The sequence below is a fragment of the Canis aureus genome, unplaced genomic scaffold (assembly GCF_053574225.1).
Source record: "Canis aureus isolate CA01 unplaced genomic scaffold, VMU_Caureus_v.1.0 NW_027326479.1_RagTag, whole genome shotgun sequence".
Lineage (NCBI taxonomy): Eukaryota > Metazoa > Chordata > Mammalia > Carnivora > Canidae > Canis > Canis aureus.
The window spans coordinates 117,292-142,217 of NW_027554418.1; the positions used below are offsets into that span (position 1 = coordinate 117,292).

At 57.2% G+C, this 24,926-nt stretch overlaps 1 protein-coding gene across 1 annotated transcript; it reads right to left on the reverse strand.

The window, feature by feature from the left end:
- Positions 1-238: 238 nt before the first annotated feature.
- LOC144309541 (rho GTPase-activating protein 27-like) lies at positions 239-24,084 on the reverse strand. The gene is given in 5 exon segments (XM_077890631.1): positions 239-1,209; positions 1,566-2,009; positions 20,812-20,873; positions 20,876-21,494; positions 23,898-24,084. Coding segments are annotated over 4 exon segments (1,308 nt in total). The 5' UTR covers positions 21,477-21,494; positions 23,898-24,084; the 3' UTR covers positions 239-1,008.
- Between the last annotated feature and the right edge of the window lie 842 nt (positions 24,085-24,926).

Genomic DNA, 24,926 nt, shown 5'->3' on the forward strand with positions numbered 1-24,926 from the left:
GTGGGGTGGCCACGGGGCAGCAAGTGGCAGGGGGTGTGGCAGTTTGTGCTAGTGGACGGGACTGTCCACATATGTGCATGTGGACCTCCCTTGGGCCAGGATAGCTCTGAGGGTGGCCAGCCACAGGGGGCAGGCTGACAGCAGAGCCAGATCTTATGCCAACCTACCCACATATAGGATTCAGAAGAATCAAAGAAGTTTAGTCTTCTAGGTCATTATGAAAGTATATTTGTCAGAGTAGGAGAATAGAACATATTTTATTTAACAGTTATAACTTGATTTGTAACTTTACAGTATTGCAATGCATGGTGTGAGGCTTCCATTTGTACTCTTGTCCCGGCCCTGCTGGCATTTGCGGTGGGCTTGGGCCTACCACCAACCGCAGGCTCTACCAGTGAGGCTGCACTCGCAGTACCCCTACCCCAGAGCACTGAGCCTGGCACAGAAGAGCAGATAATAAATATTGGCTGTGAGAAACAAATGAGATGATCCAAGTGAAATGCTTGGCAGGGTGCAAATGTCAATAAATATTAGCTATTATTGTTTGTTGAACAGACCAACAGTTTGTGGGGCAGGTGGGCCAAAACCCAGAAACTGAAGGGGTTTGTGCCTGAGGAGAGAAAAGGCATAGCTGCTCCTTCCTTCTTCCAGCCCTGTAGGCCTCTCCCAGCTCCCGAGGGTAAGGTGGGCACCGGGCAGGTAGCCTGACAGCAGAGATGCTGAGAGCTGGGGGCTCCTGCTACTTGCCCACCCGGCAGAGCAGAAGAGCTGGGCAGGTTTCCTGTCTGCCTCCAGCATCTCCCCAGGCCCCGACAGAACCCATTTGCCTTAGTTTCTTTTGCTCTGCCTGTGAGCACATGATGGGGTGTGGAGGGGTGCGGGGCGGGGGTAGCTGAAAGAGCTGAGGTGGCCCTCCCGAGGCTGTGCTGTGCTGTGAGAGGAGCCTGTGAGGCAGTCAGGTGGCCCACAGGACCCCGAACAAGTCACTTTGCCGCTGCCACACCCTCTTCACTTGTCAAATGTGACTGCGTGTGGAAATGGTGCATGTCTCGTAGCCAGTGTGAGGGACACAGTTAATATGAACAGCCGGTGCACAGAACACAAGTGGGTCAGGGAGGGCAGAGGCTCACTCAAAGAGCCCACGGGGGAGTAGTCCTCCTCGGGGTAACTGGTCAGCGACTCGGGGTAGTCCGTTTCAGGGGTAGGGGGCTGCAAGGAGCAGGAGACAGAGTCAGACGCTCTCCGAGCCAGTAGGGACCCTGGGCCCCGCCCTTTCATACCAGGCCACGCCCCTCTATAGCAGTCCAGGGGACTGCGGGGTGCAGGAGGCGGGGCCTGAGGCCTGAGTCACCCCGCACCCCCCCGCACCCCTTCCCCCCCTCCCCCCGCCCCGCGCCTGAACCTCATTCCCGGGGGGCGGGGGCAGGAGGCGGGGTCCGAGGCCTCAGTCACCCCGCCCCCCCCGGCCAGGCCCCGCCCCTCACCCTCATTCCCGGGGCGGGGCAGGAGGCGGGGCCTGAAGCCTCAGTCACTCCGCCCACCCGGGCCAGGCCCCGCCCCCTCACCCTGCGCTCCCCGGGGTCCAGTGGGCTCAGGCCTGGCTGCATGTCCTCCAGCGCGTCCTCGGGCTCGTCCTCGGGCTCGTCCTCGGGCTCGTCCTCCAGCTCGTCCTCCGGCTCGTCCTCCCAGACGGCCTCGCCCGTCAGCGGGTTGTAGAAGAACACCCTGCGGCTCTCCTCATCCCAATACTGGCCCCAGTCTGTCTCGAGGCTCTCGCGGCTGCCCACCGAGGCCGGAGAGGTGGCTGGGCTGGCGGCGCCCTCAGAGGCCTCGAAGGGCGACTCCCAGGTGGTCACGCCCGTGTCTGGGTTGTAGTAGTAGCGGCGCCCGCTGCCCGCGTCCCTGTGCGTCTCCCATGCGGGGGGGCGGGGGACCGAGGCGGTGCCGGGTGACGTGGGCAGGGGCTGCCTCTCGACGTTCTCGTACACGGGCTCCGGGGGGTCGTCCACCTGTGGGAGCAGGAAGGAGGCGTGACCGTCAGGGCAGCTCCGGGGTCACCCAGTCCCGACCCAGCCACTTCCCACCTGGGCGACCTTGGGCAAGTTGGAGTACCCCCTGCTTCAGTCCCGCCGCTGCACAATGTCTGCCCTGCCCGCTCCGGAAATTGTAGTGAAGAGAGAATGAGGAAATATTCGTGAAGGGGCATTGTCAAATATGAAATGTCCCAGATGCGTAGGGCACTTACATTATTTATTAACAATAATAAAATATCGATATCTTGAGTTCTCCCAGCTGCGCACTCACTGTGCACTCCAGGGGGCCAATCAGAGGTTGGGCAGGAATAGAGAAATGGCCTGGGCCCCATTCCTTTTCCTCCCCATTCAGGTCACAGAGGGGCAGGGCCCTGCTGCACTCTACAGCCCCCACCCCTCCTTCCTTCCTGTCCCTGAAATCTCTGGGACTGGAATCCGTACCACCTCTGATCTGGGACTGAAACTTCCTGAATGTGGTTTTTGCAGACCTCAGGATCAACTGCAGAGAAGGGAGAGAGGCAAGCCAGATGGGAGGAAGGAAGGAGGAGCTAGGAAAGAGGAGCCCCTCGTGCCCTCCAAAGGAAAGCGAGGTGGGCTGGAGGGTCCGGCCACACACAACATACCTCTGGTCATGCTCAACACCCCACTGCTCCTTGCGGCCTGCGGGGCAAAGTCTACGCCTTTAACAGGGCACCGGAGGGGCCTGTCGCCTCTCTGTCTACTTTATTTCCTGCCATTCCTGGCCCCCTGCCTTGAACTTTATGCTCTAGTAGCCTGGGGCTGCTGGAGGCTCCACCCTCCCTGCTGTATATCTTTTATGGGCCTGGATCCTTCAGAGTGCCTAGGCCCATCCCCACCCTTTTTTTCACCTGGCCCACTCCAATTCCTTCTTCAGGACTCAGCTCAGGTGTCAGGTTCAAGACCTTTCTTGAGATTCCTCTGGTGTGCCCACCATCGCCTAGCACCCTCAGCTGGCCAGAGGGATAGATAAGGACACTCTTAAACCCCAGGCAGCAGAAGAGCACCAGAAGATTAAGACTGTTTCTAGGACGATCTAATGCTACGGGGGAAATGCAGACTTCGACATGGGGAGCAAGTATATAGTTTCAAATCTGTGTTTTTAGAAACCCTCCAAAATGCTAACAGAGATAGTTATCTCCTCTGGGCAGTATAGTTATAGGGATGGGGTATTTATTTATTTATTTATTCTTTAAACTTTTCTCAAAATTTTGTACAATCACCCTCCCCCCCGCCCCGCCTTTTTTAATCACAGAACTGCCTGTGATGCCTTCACTAAGCTGTAAACTTCCCAAGAGGGGAAGCCGGTCATGTCAAGGTGGCATCTCCCTGGGCCTTAGGAAGGCGCCTAAAAACACACTCGTTTGTCCCACAAAGATTCACCTGTCCGGTGCACGCACTGTTCTAGGCACTGGGGAACGCAGCAGTGAACAAAGGGACCCACATCCCTACTGGGCAGCCTGTGTAAATGGTCAGGGAGCAGGGAGGGAGATGAGCAGGGTGAGAAGTGAAATGCACAGCACAGCACGTTGTCCGTGGTAGTTACTGCTAGCAGGAGACAAAGTGTCAGAAAAGCAGTGGTAGAGTTTTAGATCATCAGGGGCAGGTCCCAGGCATGGAGGGAACAGGAGGAGCTGGATACACCAGATCCTCACTCCTCTCCCTCACCCTGCAAGCGCTTGTGTGGCTGAGACAGAACCCCCCACCCCACTTCTCCTTTCTCTCTGTCCACCGCAGCCATCCCATATTCCAGCCACACCGGCCCATGGACCCTCCCGCAAACACAAAGCCACCTCCTATCTCTGCACCTTTGCTCCAGTGGGTCCTTCAGCCTGGAACTCTCTGCTCTCATACCTGCCTACCCAGATCCTGCTCCTCTGCTGGTGCTCTGCTCCAAGCCTCCGGGAGAGGCCTTCTCCCTCAGGAGAGACGTCTGGCGCACGGACATGCTGTTCATCCCTCTGTTCGGGCCGGCAGCATTCCGCCTTGGGTTGTCCACTCATCTGCCTACCTCCTCTGACCCCAAAGGCGGGGTTTTGTTTTTGAGCAGGGGACCCAGGATGATGTACTTGACCCCAGTTGCCCTCTAGCTGCTGGCCCAATGCCCTGAAGCACACATCCAATCCACCAAAAGTACTTATTGCTTGAGTACAAAAGCCAATTCCAAGCCACATTTCAGCAGCAAACAACAAACAAACACACCTGACACCACAGGAGACTCAAGTTAGCTTTGGACAAGGACTTCCTGGGAGTGGGGGTTCAGCACAGGAGTCTCTTTGGGAGACCAGGATGGAGGCAGTGGACAGAGGAAGGTGGGTGACCAGACACATCTCCCACCTGCCCCAGCTGGACCTGCTGAGGCAGGCGCCTTCCCCTCCTTGGGACAGGGGCTGGGAGGTCATGTGGGGCATAGATGAGCTGAGGAAGGAGCCAGGCTCTATGGAGCGGGGATTTCCACCTGCAGGCTGCTAGTCTTGGCTGTGAGTCCATGGGGAGTCCCAGGCTGGCCAGGGTGATGGGGATCTCACACGAAGTAGCCCTAGTGGGTACAGAGGTGAGACCTAGGAGCTGGATGTTTAGGCTCTCAGCATGAGGGGGCTGTCAGAGGAAGAGAAGATGCAGAATCGCACTGTGGGGCTCCAGGCTGCAGACCAGAGGCCAAATGGGGGCAGGGCAGGGCCCCTGGGAGGGGCTGCCCCAGAGACACAGGCTGCTTCAGGAGGTAGGAAGGGGCTTTCACTGGACGGGAGCAGGCAAAGTCCAACCCCCTGTCAGTGATGCTACAGCCCTGTGGTGGGAGCTGGACCACACGCAGCGGCCCTGAGGCCCCTTCAAACTCTAGAACTTTCTCCCTGTAGAGCCCCTCCAGTGCTAGGATAAAGCCAGGATCAGACTGGAAGCCAGGCAGGGCCAGTCCCCCTGTGCCCTCTGGCCTTCAAGGGGAAGCTCGTGCAGGTTAGAGCAGGGTCTGCCACCCTGCCCACGACTCCTGGAGGTCCAGGCAACACCCAGTGACAGCCCATCAGTGGGGCCCTGACTAGGCACCAACAGCTCTCGGGGCCCAGATCCCAATCACAACAGAGACACGGGGGACAACAGTAGGAAAGGGGAAGTGGTCTCCTACCTCAGCGGCAAGAGGGGCTCTGGCTCTCACCACGCCCAGCTGCCCAGCCCCGCAGCCCTCCCCTTGCCCACAAGCAGGTGGCAGGCCTGCCTCTGCCCCTGCGCTGATCACCATCTCTCAGGGTCCCCCTGCAGCCCCTCCCAGGCAGGCGAAGGCCTTGGCAAAGGGAAGAGGAAAGCAGGGAGGAGTCCCCGAAGTCTGAGAGATGTCCTGCTCCGAAGCTCCGCTCAGCCACTCCTGAGAGGGCCAGAGAACAGAGGCCCACTAGTGGCACCTTGATCCCGAGGCCCTCGGCCGTCCCCACCAGAGGCTGAGCTTGCCCCCAAATGCCACGGCCCCCTACCTGTCCCCGCAGGGCCTGACTCCGCCTCCTGGTCAGCCTGGCAATCATGTCCACCATCCTGTCCCCTCAGAGCTGCTGGGACGAAGCCCTGGGCAGGCTTTAGGGGTGGAGCCAAGGGGCACAACCCCAGGGCTGGCACAAGGCAACAAGGAAACAAGAAGTGGCTTTGAGGTGGCGGGAGGCTGAGCCTCCAGCCCATTTCCTGTCAGGGCTGTGGAAGTGCTGCCTGAGACAGAGGCTGCCTGCTGTGGGGGGGTGGGGGGGGTGAAGTGGGGGGGGTCTTAGGTCGGGGGTGTTTCTATGTGTCCAGGGAAGCGCCGGCCTTCCTACTCCATACTCTGGTCACCGGCAAGGTCTGAATCCCAGGGCAGATACAGCCAGGGAGCAGGATGGTGCCAAACCGAGGTTGGGGGAGGGGAGGCCAGACAGCTGGGAGAGGGCAGAGGGGGCAGTTGGGTGCTGGGGCCCCAGGCTGGCGTAGACAGGACACGGAGTGGCCCTCAACTCCCCCAGTGCCCAGGGCGATGGGGAAGAGGAAGCTAGTGTGTGGGGTGCCGGGGCGGGGGGGCAACGTGTCAAAGAGGAAGGGGTCTGGGCAGCTGTGGCATCAGACGGAGTCAGTGTCTGGAGTTCTGCAGCCTCACAGAGGACAGGAGGGATTCTGACCACACCACAGTCCACTCGCCTGACTGCCTGAGCCTGTCCCCTCCCGGTTCGCTCTCCAAGATGCACGCATGCACCCTCGCCTGGGTGTCTAATACGTGCACAAGTATGCCTGCGTCCCCACTCTCTAAGGACCCGGAGAAGGGGACAGGGACTAGCCTCTCCACAACCCCACAACCAAGAGCTTCCCCTGGGCCTGGTCTCTCTCCTGTTTCAGGCTCTGACCCCACCTTCCACCGGGATCCCAGACCCATTGTCTCCTGCTCTTCCATTCCAGTAACCCTCCTGTCCCCAGCCCTGGTCTTACTTCCTCCCCTGCCCATGCCCCCCCAGACCACTCCTTCCCTGCACCCACTGTGGGCCCAGGACAGGGACACCCAAGGAGAGCCAGGCGTGGTGTAGATTTGGAGTGTGGGCCCTTTGGGCAGACCGCATCCAGAACAAGCCAGGGATTCATGCCCTACTCTGCCCTCCAAGCTCCTGTATTGCTCCCCTCCCATCCCAGGTGGGACTCAGAAGCCTGGAACACTGAGGGCAGAGAGGCCTGGGGTCCTCCCACTTGTCACACACATGACACATCCCACTGCCCCCGCCCTGGGGGACATGGGCCACACGCAAAATAGGTCACCAGGAGAGATGGAGCCAGGCCCAGAAGATGGGAAAGGCCGGAAACTCTGAGCTGGCAGCAGGCAGGAGCTGGGGAAGGAGAGAGAGGACATGGGTGTGGGGACCTGAGCCCTCAGCACTGCCCCGCTGGAGAACTAGGGAGCAGGGTCTTCCTGTGGCAGGAACCAAGAGTGACAGGACAGGAGACTGGGACCACCGAAAAGGCAGCCCACGTGCTGTTCCTCCTCTGTAAGAAGCTGGGCCCCCCAGGCCTGGGGTCTTCCCAGGGGGCTCTGGCCCCCCACCACAGGGACTGAGCCAAACCCACACAGCTCTGGCCTGCTCTTCTTGGTCAAGGAGCTTGGTTCCTCAGGCTTCCAGTCTAGGCTTCCCCTCAGCAAGAGGAGGCGTGACCACAGCAGCTCCCCAGTGGTGTCCTCCTCCCTCAACCGCATCTTCACGCCTGGCCTGGCCCTCTAGAGGCACACGGTGGAGGAGGGGACAGAACAAGCCGGCTGCTCTGTCCTCACCCCTTCTCCCCAAAACCCTCACAGGAGGCTTGTGGCAACCAGAAAAATCCTATCAGCTCTCTGAAGCCAGAGGCAAAAGAAATGCCTGCAAACCAGTGACTGGAGCCCAGACACTGGCTCAGGGGGGCTGCCGCGGGGTCGGGACCTCCTTTGCTGACTTCAGTGCCTCCAGAGCTGAGCAGAGGGAGAGTGGAGGGTGGGTTGTGATCTTTGCCTCAGGGAGCCTTGCAGGGTGCCCAGAGCTGGCGTCCTTCCCTTCCCTGAGCACGCCATCTCCAGGACGGAGTCCGGGCCTCACTGTACCCACCCCCAGCCCTGAGCCACAAGTCCACTGATGTGCAGTGGGGGAACTGGGGGTCCCCTCAGAACGGAGGGAACCACGCCTGGAGCTGTCCCCAGAGTCTGGTGTAACAGGTTTGTACTAAAGCCCAGGTGAGGCTCAGTGTAACCTTACTGCTCGGCCTGTAGCCTGCGAAGACGAACACAGTAGCCCGAGGTCAGGTTCCTCTGTGGGGCTTAGAGCAGAGGCATCATCATTTGATTAAAGGGGGGCGGGGAGAATGACGCAGGATTCAGAGAAATGGCTTCTTGTGTCGCTGGTGCCCTAGCTTCTCCCCGGGCAGCCCCTTGAATCTCTGCGCCTCTGTTTCTTTATGCATAGAATGGTGCTGTCATGCTCTCCCCGCTCCCAGGGCTGGCCTCTGTGGAGGCGTCAAGCCGCCCCCGGGATCCTACACCCTACACTCTACACTCAGGGACGTGGGAAAGAAAGCGGGGTGACACTTCCGTTTTTTTGGTTCTGGGTTTCGATTGAGTGCCCTCGGCTCTGGACTCTGCCCTCAGCCTCTTGGTGACCTCATGGGACTGTGTGCTCGGCCTGCTCCTCAGGGTAGGTGGGGTGGGGGGGGAGCCCCTTTGCCACTCACATGCTCTGTGCTCTGGACAAGGCTGGCTGACGCCCAGGAGGAATCAGAAACCATCTGTCAAGGAAACTGCTGGCTGGCAAAGGCTGTCATCGTGAGCCAACCGAGGGAGAGAGATGTGACAGGGGCCTGTCCCTCCAAATGTGTCTGCACCTGTACCCACCGCACCTCCTCACTTCCCCACTGGAGGGACCAGGTTCCCCCGTCCAAGAGGGCCTCCCGAATATGGGCCCCTGAGGATCCCACTGCCTCTTGCTCAGAAGCTGCCTCTCCACAAACCTCTCACTAACCCTCCCACTTGATGGCTGCAGGCCCTTTGGCATGGCAACAAATTCCAGGTCTCTCCATCTTAAAAAGAAAATGTGTGCTCCTGGACCCAGCTCATCCTGCCTCCTTTCCGGAGCCCACCTGTTGAAGGTGTGTGTGTGTGTGTGTCTGCCGTCCTGCTTCTGACGTCCAGCCCACTGCCCGGGGGTCCTACAACTCCTTTGATGACAGCAGCGGTCCTTGGAGGGTCTGACTCTCCTCAGGACTTAGTCCTTACAGGCCTCTCCCTCCTCACCCTCTGGTGCCTCCCGGGCTGTGAGCCATGCTCCTCTTCCTCCACTTAACTCCTTGATACTGGGTCTCCCATTTGCTTCTCACTCTCCTGTCCCGGGGAAGCCCAGCCGGATCTGTTAGCTTAACTACCTGCAAGACCATCTCCAGGAGCAAAAACCTGAGTGGAGTCCTGGGGGTCCTTGGTACACCCTACAAGCTGCATATCCCAGAAACCAAGTTCACCTTCCTCCCCTCCTCCTTCCCATCTTGGCATCATCTTGTTTTTGTTTTCTTCTTTTTTTTTTTAAGATTTTATTTATTCACGAGAGACAGAGAGAGAGGCAGAGACACAGACAGAGGGAGAAGCAGGCTCCCTGCAGGGAGCCCAATGTGGGACTTGATCCCAGGACCCTGGGATCATGACCCAAGCAAAAGGCAGCCGCTCAACCACTGAACCACCCAGGTGCCCCATCTTGGTTGTTCAAGCAGAGATCTAGAGTCCCCGAGGCTGGAGACCAGCCTAAGCCTTTCGGACATATCAGTCTCCAGGTAACACAGGGGCTAGGGGAACATGGGAACCCCACCACAAGGAAGCAGAAATTCAAATCTAGAATAGATGTCCTATGGGGCAACCACTCTGGTCCCTGTCCAGGCAGGAGAAGAGGGAGGGAAACAGCAAGAGAGATTTAAGAGACAAATGAGATGCATGATCCTTGAGCTGATTCTGGTTCAAACAAACTGACTGTGAGAGATTTGTTTTAGGACAATGAGGGACATTTGACTATGGCCTGGATCTTAGCTGATATGAAGGAACTAATATTAATTTTGTTAAATATAATAATGGGTATAGTATTGAGGTTATGGAAAAAAACATTTTTAAGACATAACAGGCTGGGGCACCTCAGAAGCTCAGTTGGTTAAGCGTCTGCCTTTGGCCCAGGTCATGATCCTGGAATCCCCGGGGCGCATAGGGCTCCCTGCTCAGCAGGGAGCCTACTTCTCCTTCTGTCTCTTTCCCCTTGCTCATGTTCTCTCTCTCACTCACTCAACATCTCTCAAATAAATAAATAAATAAATAAATAAATAAATAAATAAAATCTTGTTAAAAAAAGACATACAGGCTGAGTTTTTAAGGGATGAGATAGGATAAATTCTGGAATTTATTATTTCTCAGCAAAAAGAAAAAAGAGAGAGAACTAACTTGACAAGAATTGTTAAATCTAAGTAATAGGTATAATTATATTAATTATAATATTCTTTTCACTTCTTTGCATGTTTGAAAATCTTCATAATAGGGACACCTGGGTGGTTCAGTGGTTGAGTACCTGCCTTTGGCTCAGGTCATGATCCTGGGGTCCTGGGATCGAGTCCCGCATCAGGCTCCCTATAGGGAGCTTGCTTCTCCCTCTGCCTCTCTCTGTGTGTCTCTCATGAATAAATTATAAAATCTTTAAAAAATTTTTCATAATAAAAAGGGGAGAAAACCTCCCTTAAACTTGTTTACTCTTCTGGATTCTCAGTGTTACTACTCCAAGGTGTTCACTGTTTCTTATCCAGAAAGACAGGCCCTTCCAGCTCTCCCCTACCCCTGGTAGTAATTTCTCTCCTTTATGACGCAGCTCTGGCTCTAGGAATTCTGGAAACATGGCAGCTTAAACATGTCCTGCTTCTTCTCTTCTCCTGGACGCTACCCTCAAGGAAGGGGCTGTGCCAGCTCCTGGGCAGGGCTGGCTGGCAGGAGTAGAGGGCCTGAGATAGAAGCTGGAACCCAGGAGACCCCGGGGCAGACCAGGCCACCATAGGACCCTAGGGGGAAAGCAGGGTGACCCCGAGGAGCTGACAGGGAGTCAAACAGGTGGGCTCAGCACTCTCTGCCCAACAGGCTGGGGATGCCGAGGAGGCAGCAGGCAGGGAGAATTCTTGATGCTGTCTTAGAAGAGGCTGCCCAGCCCGGCTGGCCCGCTGGCAGAGACCACCATTCCTCTGCTCTAGGGCCGCGCCTAGTGGGGACACTTCAACAGCTCATCCCAGCCCCAGTGAGAAAAGACACATAAACCCCACTCCTCTGACAGGACAGTGGCTGGAGAGAGGTGGAGCAAAGAGAACAACCAAATCTACCCGGGCTGCAAGACCCTAATACAGCAGGGTCAGGACGTGCTAAAGACCAATCACCAATCCGGGTAGGAAGAGGAGTTTGTCAGTAAAAGGTGGCAGGATAGGTGGATGGCCATCCAGAAAAATAATTAAAGGTGGGTTGACATCCTACTCTGTCCACTCGGATATACCCCCAAATAGATCAAAGATTCAGACATAAAAAGCGAAACCATAAAAATACTTAAAGAGAAAAACATAAGCAAAATTGTATATTAAAAATAAAAAAGGCAGAAGGGCACCTGGGTGGCTCAGTGGTTGCGCATCTGCCTTTGGCTCAGGCAGTGATCCCGGGGTCCTGGGACTGAGTCCTGTATTGGGCTCTCCCTGCAGGGAGCCTGCTTCTCCCTCTGCCTGTCTTTGGCTCTCTCTGTGTGTTTCTCATGAATAAATAAATAAAATCTTCAAACCAAACCAAACAAACAAAAAAGCAGAGACTCAAACTCTAAAAGCCATACATTTGACCACGTAAGTGCATCTTAAGTCATTTGCGTGGCCAGAAAATAACATTAGCAAAGTCAGAAGAGAAACTTACATGACAACTCCTGTAAGAGATAGAGGGCTGTTTTCCTTCGTATGGCAAAACCTCCTAATAACCAATAAGTAAAAGACCAATAAGTCAATGGAAAAATGAGCACTGGCTCTGAACAGGTTGTTAACAGAAAAAGGAAAACAAACAGTCCTTAAATCTATGAGAAGATGCTCACTCTCACTGAAAAGAGAAATGCAAATTCAAGCTATCCTAAGATCATATATTTTACTATTGGATCAGCAGGAAACGACATCTTGTTGACACCTGGTTGGCAAGGCTGTGGGGGATCAGACACTCACATTTGTGTTGGTGGGAATGTAAATTGGTATAAGCCCCCAGGAAAGGGACAGCAATTTGGCAAAAATTAACAAATATCCATCATTTATCCTTCCACCCAGCAATCCTACTTCTGGGATTTATCCTTGATTTATCTGCACGTGGGGTGAAAGATTATCTATTACAGGACTGTGCATAATAGCAAGAGATGGGAAACGATTCAAGGGCCCATCACCAGCGGACCGGTTGAAGAATTTCTGATACATCCGTACAGTGAAAACCATGTAGCTCTAAGGAAGGAGACTGATACTCTCTCTGCACAGACTCCAAGATATATTGTTAAATCAAAAAGGCAAAGAAGAAGCAAGATGCGGTGTTGTGTGTACTGCATGTCACCTTTACGGAAGAGAGACAGAAAAGCAAGTAATCAAATGTGTTTTCATACAGGTTTGTGTTTGCATAAAGAAACTCTGGCAGAATCGAGAAAGAATTAATGAAAGTGGTGACTTATGAGTTGATGGAGAGAACAGGGCACAGAAGCAGGTGTGTGGGGGGGAATTTTTACTATATACTTTTTAATATTGCTTTTATTTTTATTTTATGTTTTAAAGATTTCAGGGCAGCCCGGGTGGCTCAGCGATTTAGCGCCGCCTTCAGCCCAGGGTGTGATCCTGGAGACCCAAGATCGAGTCTCACTTCGAGCTCCCTGCATGGAGTCTGCTTCTCCCTCTGCCTGTGTCTCTGCCTCTCTTTCTGTGTGTCTCTCATGAATACATAAATAAAATCTTAAAAAAAGATGTCATTTATGTATTCATGAGAGACACACACAGAGAGGAAGAGACACAGGCAGAGGGAGAAGCAGGCTTCCTTCGAGGAGCCTGATGTGGGACTGTATCCCAGGATCCCAGGATCACTACCTGAGCCAAAGGCAGGCGCTCAACCACTGAGCCACCCAGGCATCCTATTGCTTTGATTTTTAAAAACCGTGAAAGTACATTATCTAATTTTTAAAAAAATCTTGCTATTAGCAAGATAGAAGGGCTGGAAAACACAGTGACTACTGGAACAACAACAAAAGGGAAATCTTCAGGAGATTCAAGTAAGACACTAAAGAAAAAAAAAAAAGACTACTACTTTAGAATTTAAAATATATCATGTACTACTCATTGAAGGTGAGGACAGTCCCTTTCCAGACTCAAATTTGTGGCCTGGAAGAGAAAGCAGGAGAAATATCTCAGAACTGATGTACGCAGAGGCAAGACATAGAGGGGGCAAAGCTACAAAGCTGGAGACGCCAGTCAAGAGAGCTAACATGCAAATGAAAGAAAAAGGCAAAGACCCCAATACTCATGCAACAAAGAGATTTCTCTAAGCTGAAAAAAGACCCACGGCTATCCAGAGACTGACGGGGTTTTATGAGTTCCAGGAGGAGGAGTGTTGAGAAAAAGCATCCCTCCCTTCTGCACATCCTAGAGGGGATGTTTGATCAGGAGCCGCAGGGAAAAGCAGAAGCCACGAATGAAATGCAAGGGGTAGCAGGACAGCAGAGGAACAGGACAATCAGGAGCAACCTGATAGAAGGGGGAAAAGGAAACCCGTTAAAGATTCTGAAAAGAGTGCATTATCCCAACAAAAAGACAGTCAGTTTGGGTTTCCAAATTCAGTGGTAGGAGATATATATATGAAATAGACGTAAAAACATGATAATGTTGAATATAGAAGGATACTGAGAGATACCAGCAAGTGCAAAAAATAAAACCCAATAAAATAGAAAGAGTGGCCCTGCTTGTAACAGCAAGATGGTGATTCAGGTTGAAACCACCCACCGGGTAAAGAGGGACACCAGGGGATGATACAAAGGCACACTCTGTGATGCCAGGACAGTCAAAATCTGTGTGCACTGCCAACAAACTTGTAGTTAAATATAAAAAGCAAAACCTGAGATGCCTGGGTGGCTCAGTGGTTGAGCATCTGCCTTGGCTCAGGGTGTGATCCCGTGATGTGATCCCGGGGTCCTGGGATTGAGGGATTGAGTCCTCCCCGCAGGGAGCCTGCTTCTCCCTCTGCCTGTGTCTCTGCCTCTCTCTGAGTCTCTCATGAACAAAAAATAAAACCTTAAAAAAAAAAAAAGCAAAACCTGCTAAAAGTACAAGATCTTTACAAAGAAAATCTGAGCGAGAGATGTAATAAACCTCTATTGGAACTGGAGTAAAAGACAAAAACAAAAGGAAGTCTACAAAGGAAACACAGGTTTCAATAACGTAATCGATCAGCTTGGCTTGATATATACCAGACCTTATGTCCCTTAGATGGAAAATATACGATTTTTCCACTATGAAAAACTTAGAAAAACCATTTATTTCTTCGGTCACGAAGGAATCCATAGAGAAATTTAAAAATGGAGATTTTGCAAATCTAGGAAAAATGAATACTTTCCTAGGAAAAAGGCAAAATGGCCAAAGTGAACAAGAAGGAGTGGAAAACGTGAAAAGACCAAACTACCGTTGATGAGAAAAAAAGTCTGCCCCTAACAAAGCACCAGGTAGGTCCAGAGGGTTTCAGGGAGGAGGCTGAATGGTAGGAACCTCTCGGATTCAGCCGCTGTCCCCCTTCCTTGGCCAGGAGGCAATCCTAAGTTTCTCTCTAGCGACTGGCGGGGTTCTGGGGACTCCGGGGACAGCTCCTCCAGCGCACTCCCACGGCATCCTGCAGGCACCCCTGCCACACCAGATCCTACCTGTGGGTCTGCTAGCCCATCTCTCTTCTGGGACAGAAAACTACCTGATGGCAGGGACCATGCCTTGTTTCTCAGTGGCACCTGCCATGTACTGAATCCATGACACAGTAGGTGAAAAATCGCAGTGCCATTGTCAGTGTACCGGGATGCCCCGGGGTCTGTAAAAACTCTCCCACACAGAGTAAAGCAGAATGGATGAAAAGAAGCCAAAATGCTAATAGTCATTATTATTTTAAAAAAGATTTTATTTATTTATTCATGATAGACCAAGAGAGAGAGAGAGAGAGAGAGGCAGAGACACAGGCAGAGGGAGAAGCAGGCTCCATGCAGGGAGCCTGACCTGGGACTTGATCCCAGGACTCCAGGATCACGCCCTAGGCGGAAGGCAGGCGCTAAAGTGCTGAGCCACCCAGGGATTCCCTCTAATAGTCATTAGAGTGAGATTGCCCATATTCGCCAAATATTTGCAATGGCGTTAAGCTATTTAAAAAAAAAAAAAAAGATTTTATTTATTTATTTGAGACAGAGAGATAGAGCACGAGTGGGGATAGGGGCAGAGGTAGAGTTCTCTATGCGGGGCTTGATCCCAGGACACTAGGATCCTGATCTGAGCCAAAGGCAGATGCTTAACCTAGGGAGCCTCCCCAGAGCCCCTCCTTAAGCTATTTTTATGGGGGGGGGGGATAGTAATTTACAAGTTGAGAAGATTCCAGGAGCACTCCAGTTGCGTGCAGCAGAGGCAGGAAGGCCCCCCTCTGGCACCTTTCTTGGTTCCTCTGGCTTCCTCTCCTAGGCCAAGTTGGCTCAGCCCCCAGGACAGACATGGAAGCCCTGAGAGGGCCCCCTGCCCTGCTCACCCAATGCCTCACGGTGGACCTCCACTCGGAGGACCCATAGGAGCCCAGAGCCTGGGCTAGGCAGAAGGGTCCTGCAGGCTCTGCTGTGCCTAAGCAGCTGCTCTGGAAGTCCCCTCAACACCACAATCCTTCCTCAATTTGGCAAGAGAGCCTCCTGCACTTGAGCAAGGACCCCTATGTCCCTCAGACCCAGTCCCTGGCAGCACCATTTCCCTCAACGCCAATCAACCTCAACTGTCCCCTGACCTTCTAGTCTGGAACCCTGACCATGTTTGCATCAGCTGGGCCTGGCCCTCCCCACTACTGGACACAGACAGCTCCAGGAAAGGCAGAGACAACAGATTGAGTGAGAAGCCGGCCCCTGGCGCTCAGGAAGGAAGTGGGGAGGCAGGTGGACCCGTCTCAGGGGGGCTGGGGACTGAGAGGTGAATCATAAGGCTCAGGTTCAGGGGAGATCACCCAGGGGACTCCACAGAGCCATGGGGGCTGCCAGGGGCCTGGGAGGTTGCTCCTTTCTGCCCTGGGAGCTGTGGGTGGGGAGGACAACTGGTGGCCAGGAATGTGGGCTGGGTTGGGAGGGGGCTACCCAAGAAGCTGCTCTTTCATGGGTCAGGCCTTAGGCTGGGCAGTGGGGCTCTAGGGTCAGCCTGGGGCTGCAGGTGAGTCATGGGGAGGGAAAGGTCAAGCCAGGTGTGAAGAAACCAGCCGGGCCAGCCCAGGGCTGCTGTTCTCCAAGGGTGGGTCGGGGGGAGGTAAGACAGTTGCTGGGAGGAGGGCATACAGACAAGGGCGCTCACTGCCCCCCCTCCTTGGCCTCAGCTCCCCTGCTCCTCCTAGAGGGCCCCCTGGCTGGTCCCAAAGGGGGATCCAGGTGGAGGGATCCCTAAGGCCAGTTCCTTTGCCTTAATCACCGCTGCCTGGGGCGGCTCTTGGAGTCTGTCCCAAGGGGTGGGTGCCAGGCCTGGGATCCAGAGAGGAGGGTGAGGTGCCTGCCCGCCAGGCACCTGGCAGGGGAGTTTCAGCATGAGTGCAGGAAAAGACCAGGTGGAGGTCAGGGAAGGAGGAGAGAGGGTGGGAGAGCTGCCAGGGCACGACCCCGCCTTCCCCGGGCCCCATTGGGAGTTGAGGGGTCACTCACAGTTCTCAGCACAGGACAGGGAACCAGGGCCCCGGAGGCTCCTTCTAGTCCGGCTGCCTACTCAGGTGAGTAGGGCTGGGCTGGCTGCATAGGAAGCTGCCGAGGCCTCTGGCTGCACCTCTTTCCTCCCTGTGGCCAATGTCTGGGCAGCAGGGGCGGGCTCCCGTCCAGAGGGCCGGCCTGGGCCTTTCCACCTCAGAGGCCCTGGGGTGGGGATGGTGACCACACCCTGAGATCCCCAAGTCAGCAGGTCCCCCTCCCCCACTCCACCGCAACCACGGGGGAGGAGTCTCAGAGGCCCCTCCTCCTCCCTTAGAGGGGGTGGGGGCAGAGTGCTCCAGAAGGTGTGCCTCTGCCCTCTCCTGGGACAGCTTCTCCCACTGCGCCCTGGGTAGCTGGGTGCTGGCTGGTGGACGAGGGCTGGGAATTCCTGCCTCCTTCCCTGTGGCCGGTGCCCACCGCTGGGGACACGCAGGGTGCTTGGAAAGTGAATACTTGTTTGCCTTCCGATTGTCCTGTCCCTGCTGAGGGGAACAGGCTGGCCAAGGCTGTGGCCACCCAGCTGAGACTGCCTTCCGAGCTGCTGCGGGGATGAACCTTTGAGTGAAAGCCCATGGGACCACGAGCCCCTTTGGGACAGGATCGTGTCAGGTGTAACATGCTTTGCGTCCCCAGGGTCCAGCACTTTGACCAGCACACAGCAGGTGCTCATTACATGTCAGTTGAGTGGAAGGTGAATGACGAGGCTATAAAATGCCACACAGTGCAGAGGCTTCTCTCCTCTGGGGTGGGTCCCTGCCTCTGCTGATTCCTCTCCCCATGCCACCCTCTCCCCTTGTCCACTGGTCGACTATCCCCAATGACCCAACCCTGATCCTATGTCTCCTCCACCCTCAGATCATTGCCCCTCGCCTCAGAGGAAATGGGTCCCTCCCTCTCTGCCCGGGGCACCCCACCCCCACCCTGTTGGCCTCTCTCCCTGCGTCCCGTCGTCTCCCCAACCACCTCTTCACCATCCTCAGCCTCCCACTCTTCTGGCTCCTGACCGTTCGCTTAGATTTGGGGAGCCTCCCCCCTTGACCTCCACCTGCCTCTGGCCACAAAGCATCTCTCCCTTCCCTGCCAAGCTCCTGAGTTGTCTACGCTCAGCCGGTGTCCTTACCTCATCCCTCTGGCCCCTGCCTTGAGCCCTCAGTAACCCCTTGACCAGCTCCTGATAAGGTGGCTGCTGACCTCGCAGTCACCGTTTCTGATACATGTTTAATGGCCTTTATCTCACTTCTCCTTTCTTCTGGACGTTTCTCGGTGTCTGGACAGGCACTCTCCTGTTCTTCCTCCTTGTTGCCTATTCCTTCCTCTGGGGCTTCTCTTCCCTCCCTTTGTCTGTTACCCGAATGTGATGGGGCCTGACTGTCTCAGGTGTTCCCGGCCCCACGTCCACGCACTCTGCCCGCCCCCGGTCCACATGCTGCAGGCCACACGCTGCAGGCCTTCTGCTGGGCAGCAGGCCCCCTCTCCAGCTGCTGTCTGGACCTGGCGCCACCGAATAAACAGACCACTGTCTGCGGGGTGTGCGACTGGGAGACTGCGACTCATTCCGACTTCTCTCCCACCTTCCTCAGCCCGTCGGCCACTAGATTCCAGGGAATCGACTTCCCAAATCTCCTGTCATCACTGTGTGCCTGGGAGACCATGGAGGTCTGTCCTCTGCTATTCTCAAAGTCCCAGCCACGGGGGTCTTTTCTGAACCCCCTCTCTTCTCTGCTGAGAATCTTCCAGCAGCTGCAGGATTAAGTCCACATTGCTGGTGAGAGTCCACGAGGTCCTGCCTGGCCAGGCACTGCCCATTCCCCACAAGAGCCCCAGCAGTACAGGATGGGAGTGGAGCTGCAAGGCCTCAAGGGTGCCACATCTCACACCTGCACCCATGCCTCGGCACCACGGCACGCTGGGTGTCCTTCTATCCCAGATGGCCTGTGCCACGCTGGTCTGAGGCATCTGCCCTCTTGCCAGGCTCCTGACTCAGATGGTAGCTCTCCAGGGCTGGCGCTGTGCCTCATCAGATGCTTGGCAGGCAGGTGGGAGGCCAGTTCATGCTTAGTCAAGGAGTGAATGAAGGGGAAGGGTAGGTGCTGCCTCTCCTGCCTCCTCTAAGAAGGAAACAGGGAGGCTCACCTTTCAGGAAATTCCCTTCTCTAAATTCTGCCTTCGGGTCCCCTGGGTGGCTCAGCGGTTGAGCACCTGCCTTCTGCCCAGGTCATGATCCTGGAGTTCCTGGATCCAGTCCTGCATCGGGCTCCCTGCCTGGAGCCTGCTTCTCCCTCTGCCTGGGTCTCTGCCTCTCTCTCTGTCTCTCATGAATAAATAAATAAATAAATAAATAAATAAATAAATAAATAAATAATAATCAATCTTAAAAAAAAAAGAAGGCTGCCTTCAATAACTAAGAGCAGACTGGGGATCCTTCCCAGGAGAGAACCAACTCCCCACCCCTGGAGTTTGTAGGGGACAGGGGGTCAGGGAGACCCACACGTGACACTGGAATAAAGCAGGGTCACAGGGGAAACAGGAACAGAGATACCAAGCCTCTTGTTGAGATCGCACGGGGAATTAGGGCCAGAAGGGGGAGCAGGCTGAGCGTCTCGACCAATACCCAGGTCTCTCCGCGGACGCCCGGGTTCCTCCCGGCGCGAGCACCACCCCGCCATCACGTGTGTCCCCACCCCCTCACTCCCCGGTAACTGCTGCTGAAGAAGGAGAAAGAGAATATGGAAAGGCCCCGGAATGCGCCTCCGACGGCCTGCCTGGGAACGGAGGGGCGCCGGGGTAAGGAGCGCTGGCATCCAGCCATCTGCCCCGGAGAAGCTGGCCACCTGGCCCCCAGGGCCGCCGGGCGCAAGATCCCCCTGGCCCCCGCCCCCGTTCCTTCCGGGCGGAATCTGGGTCCGCGTCCTCACCCGCAGAATGCTGTTCCCCGCCATGGCCACAGGGGGGCGGGCTGCTCCTTGCAGAAATCAAAGCGAAGGCGGCGCCGAAGGGGATGCTAAATGCGACCCGGGTCTGCCTCCGTGCGGCGCCTGCTACGTGCCAAGCGCTTCCACGCCTCACCTCGTCGAAGGCTCACAACGCTAATCCTTTACACAGGAGGACACTGGGGCTGGGGCAAATAAGGGATTCCTCAGCAGCTGGCAGGTCACCCAGCAGGGTCAAATTCGAGTCTCTCTAGCTTCAAATCCTGAGCTCTTTGCACTGTAACCAGACCTGGTGGTGGGAAGACCCAGGAAGTCCCCGAGCGGGACGGTGCCTCCTTCCGCGGGGCATCCCACACTCAGTCCTGGCATGTGCCAGGCAACCACGCTGACATCAAGTACATCAAGGACAAAGAAAGAAACCAGAGACACAAGGTTGGGGGGTCATCCATTCACCCTTTCCACCCGTCTTTGGGCCAAGGGACAAACTGAGACCCTGAGAGAGGAAGTGAATCTCCCATAATTACCCAGCTGGTGGCAGATGTCAAAAAGATGTTTGTGCATCCTCCCTCCACGTCTCCACACCCCCCTTCCCCTGCCGCAAGTTCCTAAAGCTCAAGATGTCAGGGCCATGGAAAGGATTCTGGGGATGTAAGAGCGTTTTAAAACCGTGCTCTATTTTCGGTTGCCCAAATCAACACAACCGGATTCGAAACGAAACGAAAGAAAACAAAACAAAACAAACAACAACAACAACAAAAAACCCTCGCTGTAACCAGACCTCTTCCTGAAACAAAAAATTGGTGTGCGTGCGTGTGCGTGCGTGCGTGTGTGTGTTTAGAGGGGAACTGAAATGACTGAAATGTTGGAAGAAGCCAAAACGGGAAGCAGATCCCTGACTTTCACATCCATTATCTCATCTGATCCCCAAGCGTCTATGAGACAGGGGAGGCGGAGAGATCCTGCAGGCCCAGGATCCCGACGCCTCTCGGAATGGTGCGGCTGTCAGGCAGGTGAGGTGGCGCGCACCTGCCAGCACGGGGTGGGCGGCACACCGTACTCCAGGTCATCTGCATTTCTGCAGGAAAACGAAGTGTAATAAATAAATAAAGACCACCAACGGCTTCACCCGGGCTCAAGTCCAACTTTGCCACCAACTGAGTTACGGAAAACACTCGCGCTTCGGGGAGCTTTGGCATTTCGGAATTGCAGATGTGACTGGGAGCCTGCACCCCTCTCGTTTCGTGGTTGAGGAACGTGGGGCTCCGCGTGAGGCAGCCCGTCCAGAGCCGGCGGACGCTAAGCGGAGCGGGGCTCCTGGAGCGCGGGCGCAGCCCCCCGCCCGCCTCCTCGCTCCCGGGCGCCCCATACCTGCTGCGGGCGCTCGTCCCGCGCCGGGCCGCGCTCGTCCAGGATGGCCTCGTAGACGTTCCCGAGTCGCTGCGCGCCAGGGGGCGCGGGCACACCCAGGAGCCCGCCACGCTGCAGGCCTTGAAGCTGCCGGCGCGTCCCAGGAGGCCGGCAGGGGGCGCGACGGCGGCGCGCGCCAGGTCGTCCAGGGACTGCGCGGGCCGCACGGGCGCCGCGGGCCGCGTGTACAGGCAGGTGGGCAGGCCGGGCCCGGGGCTGCCGTGCTGGGTCGAGGCGCCGCGCCGCGCGGGGCCGCACAGGGAGCTCACGCGGCCCCGGGGCTTGGCGGCCGTGCCGTCGGGGCCCGCGGGCGCCGGCGCGCTCACGAAGCGGTAGTCGTAGGCGAGCGGTTCGGGGGCTGCGGGGCCCGGGCGGAGCGCGGGCGGCGGCGAGGAGGCGGCGGGGTCCCCGAGCGCCGGCAGCTCGCGCACGTACTGCGCCGGCAGGTAGAAGGGGCGGCCGCCGGGCTCGCGCCGGACGTGCCCCCAGTGCTCCGTGCTCCGGCGCAGCAGCCGGTAGCGCTCGTTGGGCTGGATGGCGACGCGCCGCCCGTCCTTGCCGGGGTACTCGAAGGGATGCTCCACCAGCACGTACACGTCCCCCTCGACGTCCGCCGCCATCGCCATCGCGGCCGCGGAGTCTCCCTGTGGGCACGAGGAGGAGGGGCGCGGAGGTCAGGGCCACCCAGCCGGGAGGCGCGCCGCGCTAGGGGGACAAGAGACTTGGTTGAGTCCCGAAGCCGCGTTCCTCCTGTGCCTTAGGGCCTTGGTATCTCCAAAACGGGGCACTCGGATAAAATAATCTCGAAGGTTCCCATGCCCACAGTCGCTGATGTAATTATGCCAACGCTGATTCTGTGGCATTGCTGATAAGATTTGAGCCTCCATTCAATCCCCCGGTGGGGAGGTTGTGGGTAATACTGGTCCAACTTTGCAGCCAAGGAAGCCTTGACTCAGAGAGATGGGGTTGACTGGCGGCGGTAAGTCGACACCACACTTGCCAAAAAGTTGCCTGAACCTCAGTTTCCCCGTCTGTGAAGTGGGAAAAAGAGCTCATTCCTTCCGTGCCCGCCCGCCCCCGCCCCCGCCCCGACGCCACCAGCCCTCAGGAAATCCGGGTCCACAGAGCCTCTTCCCTCCAGGATCCTGCGCCCCCGGCCCGGGCCCTCGGGGTAAGAGTTGAGGCGCGGGGCTCTAGGAGCTGCCCCGGCGCCGCTCTACCCCGGGAGTGTCCCCGCTTCGCGTAGACCAAGGGCCTTGGCATGAGGCACCAGGACTGCCAAGGCCGGGGAACCGGTTCTCTTGGTTTCTCTTTTCTTCCCCAGCGGCTCTGCGGGGAACGTGAACCCGGAGCCTGGCCCGCCCAGAGCGGCCCGCACCGCCCCCGACTGCAGATCCCACCTCCAACCTCCCAACCTCCCGAGAGAGGCTGGAGGGCCTGCCCACCTGCCCTGTGATCTCCACGTTGCCCCACGAGAGCAGAGCGGCCCCTAGAGAATGCACTACCCAGGCGGTGTCCTCCCCAAAGCTGTCCTGGAGTGATGGCCCCAACCCACCCCTCTGCATGCCAGCTTAGCTTGGCTCTGGGTGGGGCAGCCTTGGTCAGAGCCTAACTGTAAAGCTGCCCGGGTCTCACCATCAACAAGATGAATGAGTGACTTCTTGCGTGGCTGCTCCCTCCCGATCTTTACACTGACCACATCTCCTGCCCAACTGGGTCTCCCCGGGGGCAGCAGGTAGGAGCCCCTGTAGCTTGCTGAGGCTGAGGAACCCAAGGAACAGGGTCTGGCCGGCAGGGGTCCGGGTAGGGGCTCCTAGTGCCCCTTCCCCACTTTCTTAAGCTCTCCTCGATGGGGAAAGGGGTGCACAGTGGGCCCTGGAGGCGCAGTCAGTAAGCTGCCTGGAGCAAAGGCAACAAACCCTGGGAGGATACCCCTTCTCGTCACCTTCTCCTGGACCCCTGGCACTCGCTCACCTTGGCAGGGCAGGTCTCTGCGGGCCCATGGTGAAGGGCTAGATAGACCTTCCAGCCAGCAAACGATGCAGGTTAGGCCCCCATCTCGTTGGGCGGGGCTTCTGAGGGCTGGGTCGGGAAACCTCGGGGAGCAGGAGCTGCCAAGGGGAGCAAAGAGGCAGAGGGAGGCTCCGGAGGGCTGCCCCCAATTCTGGGAGGGGCGAGGAGGAGCCTGAAGGAGTGTCTGGGCCAGTGGAGACATTGGGAGCGGGCCCAGGGCAAGAGAAGGCAGGAGGGAGGGGCGGCAGCTGGCAGGGCTGCGACTGAAGGTGTGGTGTGCTGCCTGCTGGCAAGCAGAGCCCAAGGTGGGTAGACTCCCACCCTGCGCCCTCCACCAACGCCCCCCACCCCCGCGGGATTTGTTGGCCTCCAGCCTCTGTGTCCCCTGGGTGCGCTGCTCCGGGGCTGCTCCACCCCGGATCGTCGTCTCCAGGCGTCCCCTTACGGGTGAGGCCATTTGCACCCTGAATCACCAACTGCCAACCGCGAGCCCTCTCCAGCCCGATTGCTGGCACTACTCGCTTCGGGCCCACCTCCGCCCTCCCCAGGCCCTTTCCCCGCACAGCTTGGCCGGGCCTGGAAAGACTCAGGGCGGGGGTCCCAAGGCAGGGATGCCCACCAGAGCGGGGGTCTCGGGCTGGGTGGGGAGGGGACCCGGACTCGGCTCCTTCCCCAACTCGGGGGAGCGCGGAGGTTCCCTGAAACTCCAGGACTGATCCGTCCCCAGGAGCTGCTTTGGGTCCACTGGCCTGGGGACGAGAGTCACAGCGGCGCCAACGCCTGGGTCGGCGCGGGGGGCCTGCACCTGGGCCCGTCCTGTCCCCGGACGGAGGGCAGCCCTTTTCATCTCCGCTCCTCGCGGGGGGATCCGAGCCGCGCGGCCCTGCTCGCGGGTCCCGCAGCTCCGGCCCCAGCGCCCCGGGAAGGGGAGCCGGCGAGAGAGAACCCGCCACCTGCAGCACCGCACCCCCACCGGCCCCCGGCTCAGCGCCCCCCGCCCGGCCCGGCCCCGGCCCCTCGGGGTGTCCGCTCACTGGCTTCGCCTCCACTCGTCCCCGCAGGGCGCGTGGTTTCGGCGTCCGCGCTCCCTCCTCCACCGCCCAGCTCCCGCGCAGCCCGCTTTCCTGCTCAACAATACAGCGAGGGAGGCACCAGCGGAGAGCGCCGGGCAGAACTTCCTCCCGGGCCGAGGCTGGGCTGTGGCTGCTAGAGACAATCCCCGGTGTCCCGCTTCCTGTCCCCTCTGGGCCCAGGGAGCGCAGACGCCACCGCTCCCCCCCCCCCCCCCCGCCCTTCCTGGGCCACACCTGGCTGTCTCCCGGAGGTGTAAGCAGGAGGGCGAGGATGGTGGTGTGAGGTGGGGGCGTGGGGGGGGGGCGTGGGGGGGCAGCCTCCTCGACTACTTCTGGCCAGATTTCCCTCCCACTGTTTGATTCCGTCCCCCTGCTGCCTAGATCCTCCTCTGGAAGAGGGCCACCCTCCAGTCTGTAGGGTAAGCCCAGAGCAGCCTGCTGGAGCTGGACTCCTAGCACTTGAAATTTTCTCTCCTGTAAACTGGGGACAGTGACACCTACCTCCCAGGGTAGTTGGCGAGATTGAATGAGATGCACTAAGCACAGTATAGTATCACATTATTATAGGAGCACACATTTGTTATTATGAACATTATTTTTATTAGAAGATGAGCTGTCTTCTCTGGTGTTGGGTTGTCTCCAACCCCCCATTCTCCTTCAGGCAGGAGGGGGAAGGGAGAAAGGAATGTCCTCAGAGGCACCTTGCTGAGGATGAGGCACCCAGGTCGCCTGGCCCTGGCCTCCCTGTCCCTAGGCCTCAAACCCAGTTCCTTTTGTCTTCTCAGAGCCCACTTCCTACTGACCTGGAGAGACTTGAGGCCCCTGAGGGAAGCTGGGGCTCAGGGGATGTGCAGAAGGTGCTCCCCCAGGGCCAAAAGGCATCTTCAAGGACAAGGAACTGCAGACAGAGCAGAGTGTTTCAATCACATTTTTCCACAATCTGCCTTCCCTGGAACTAGTCTGTTTCCTTCTTCTGGCCTCACCACGGGC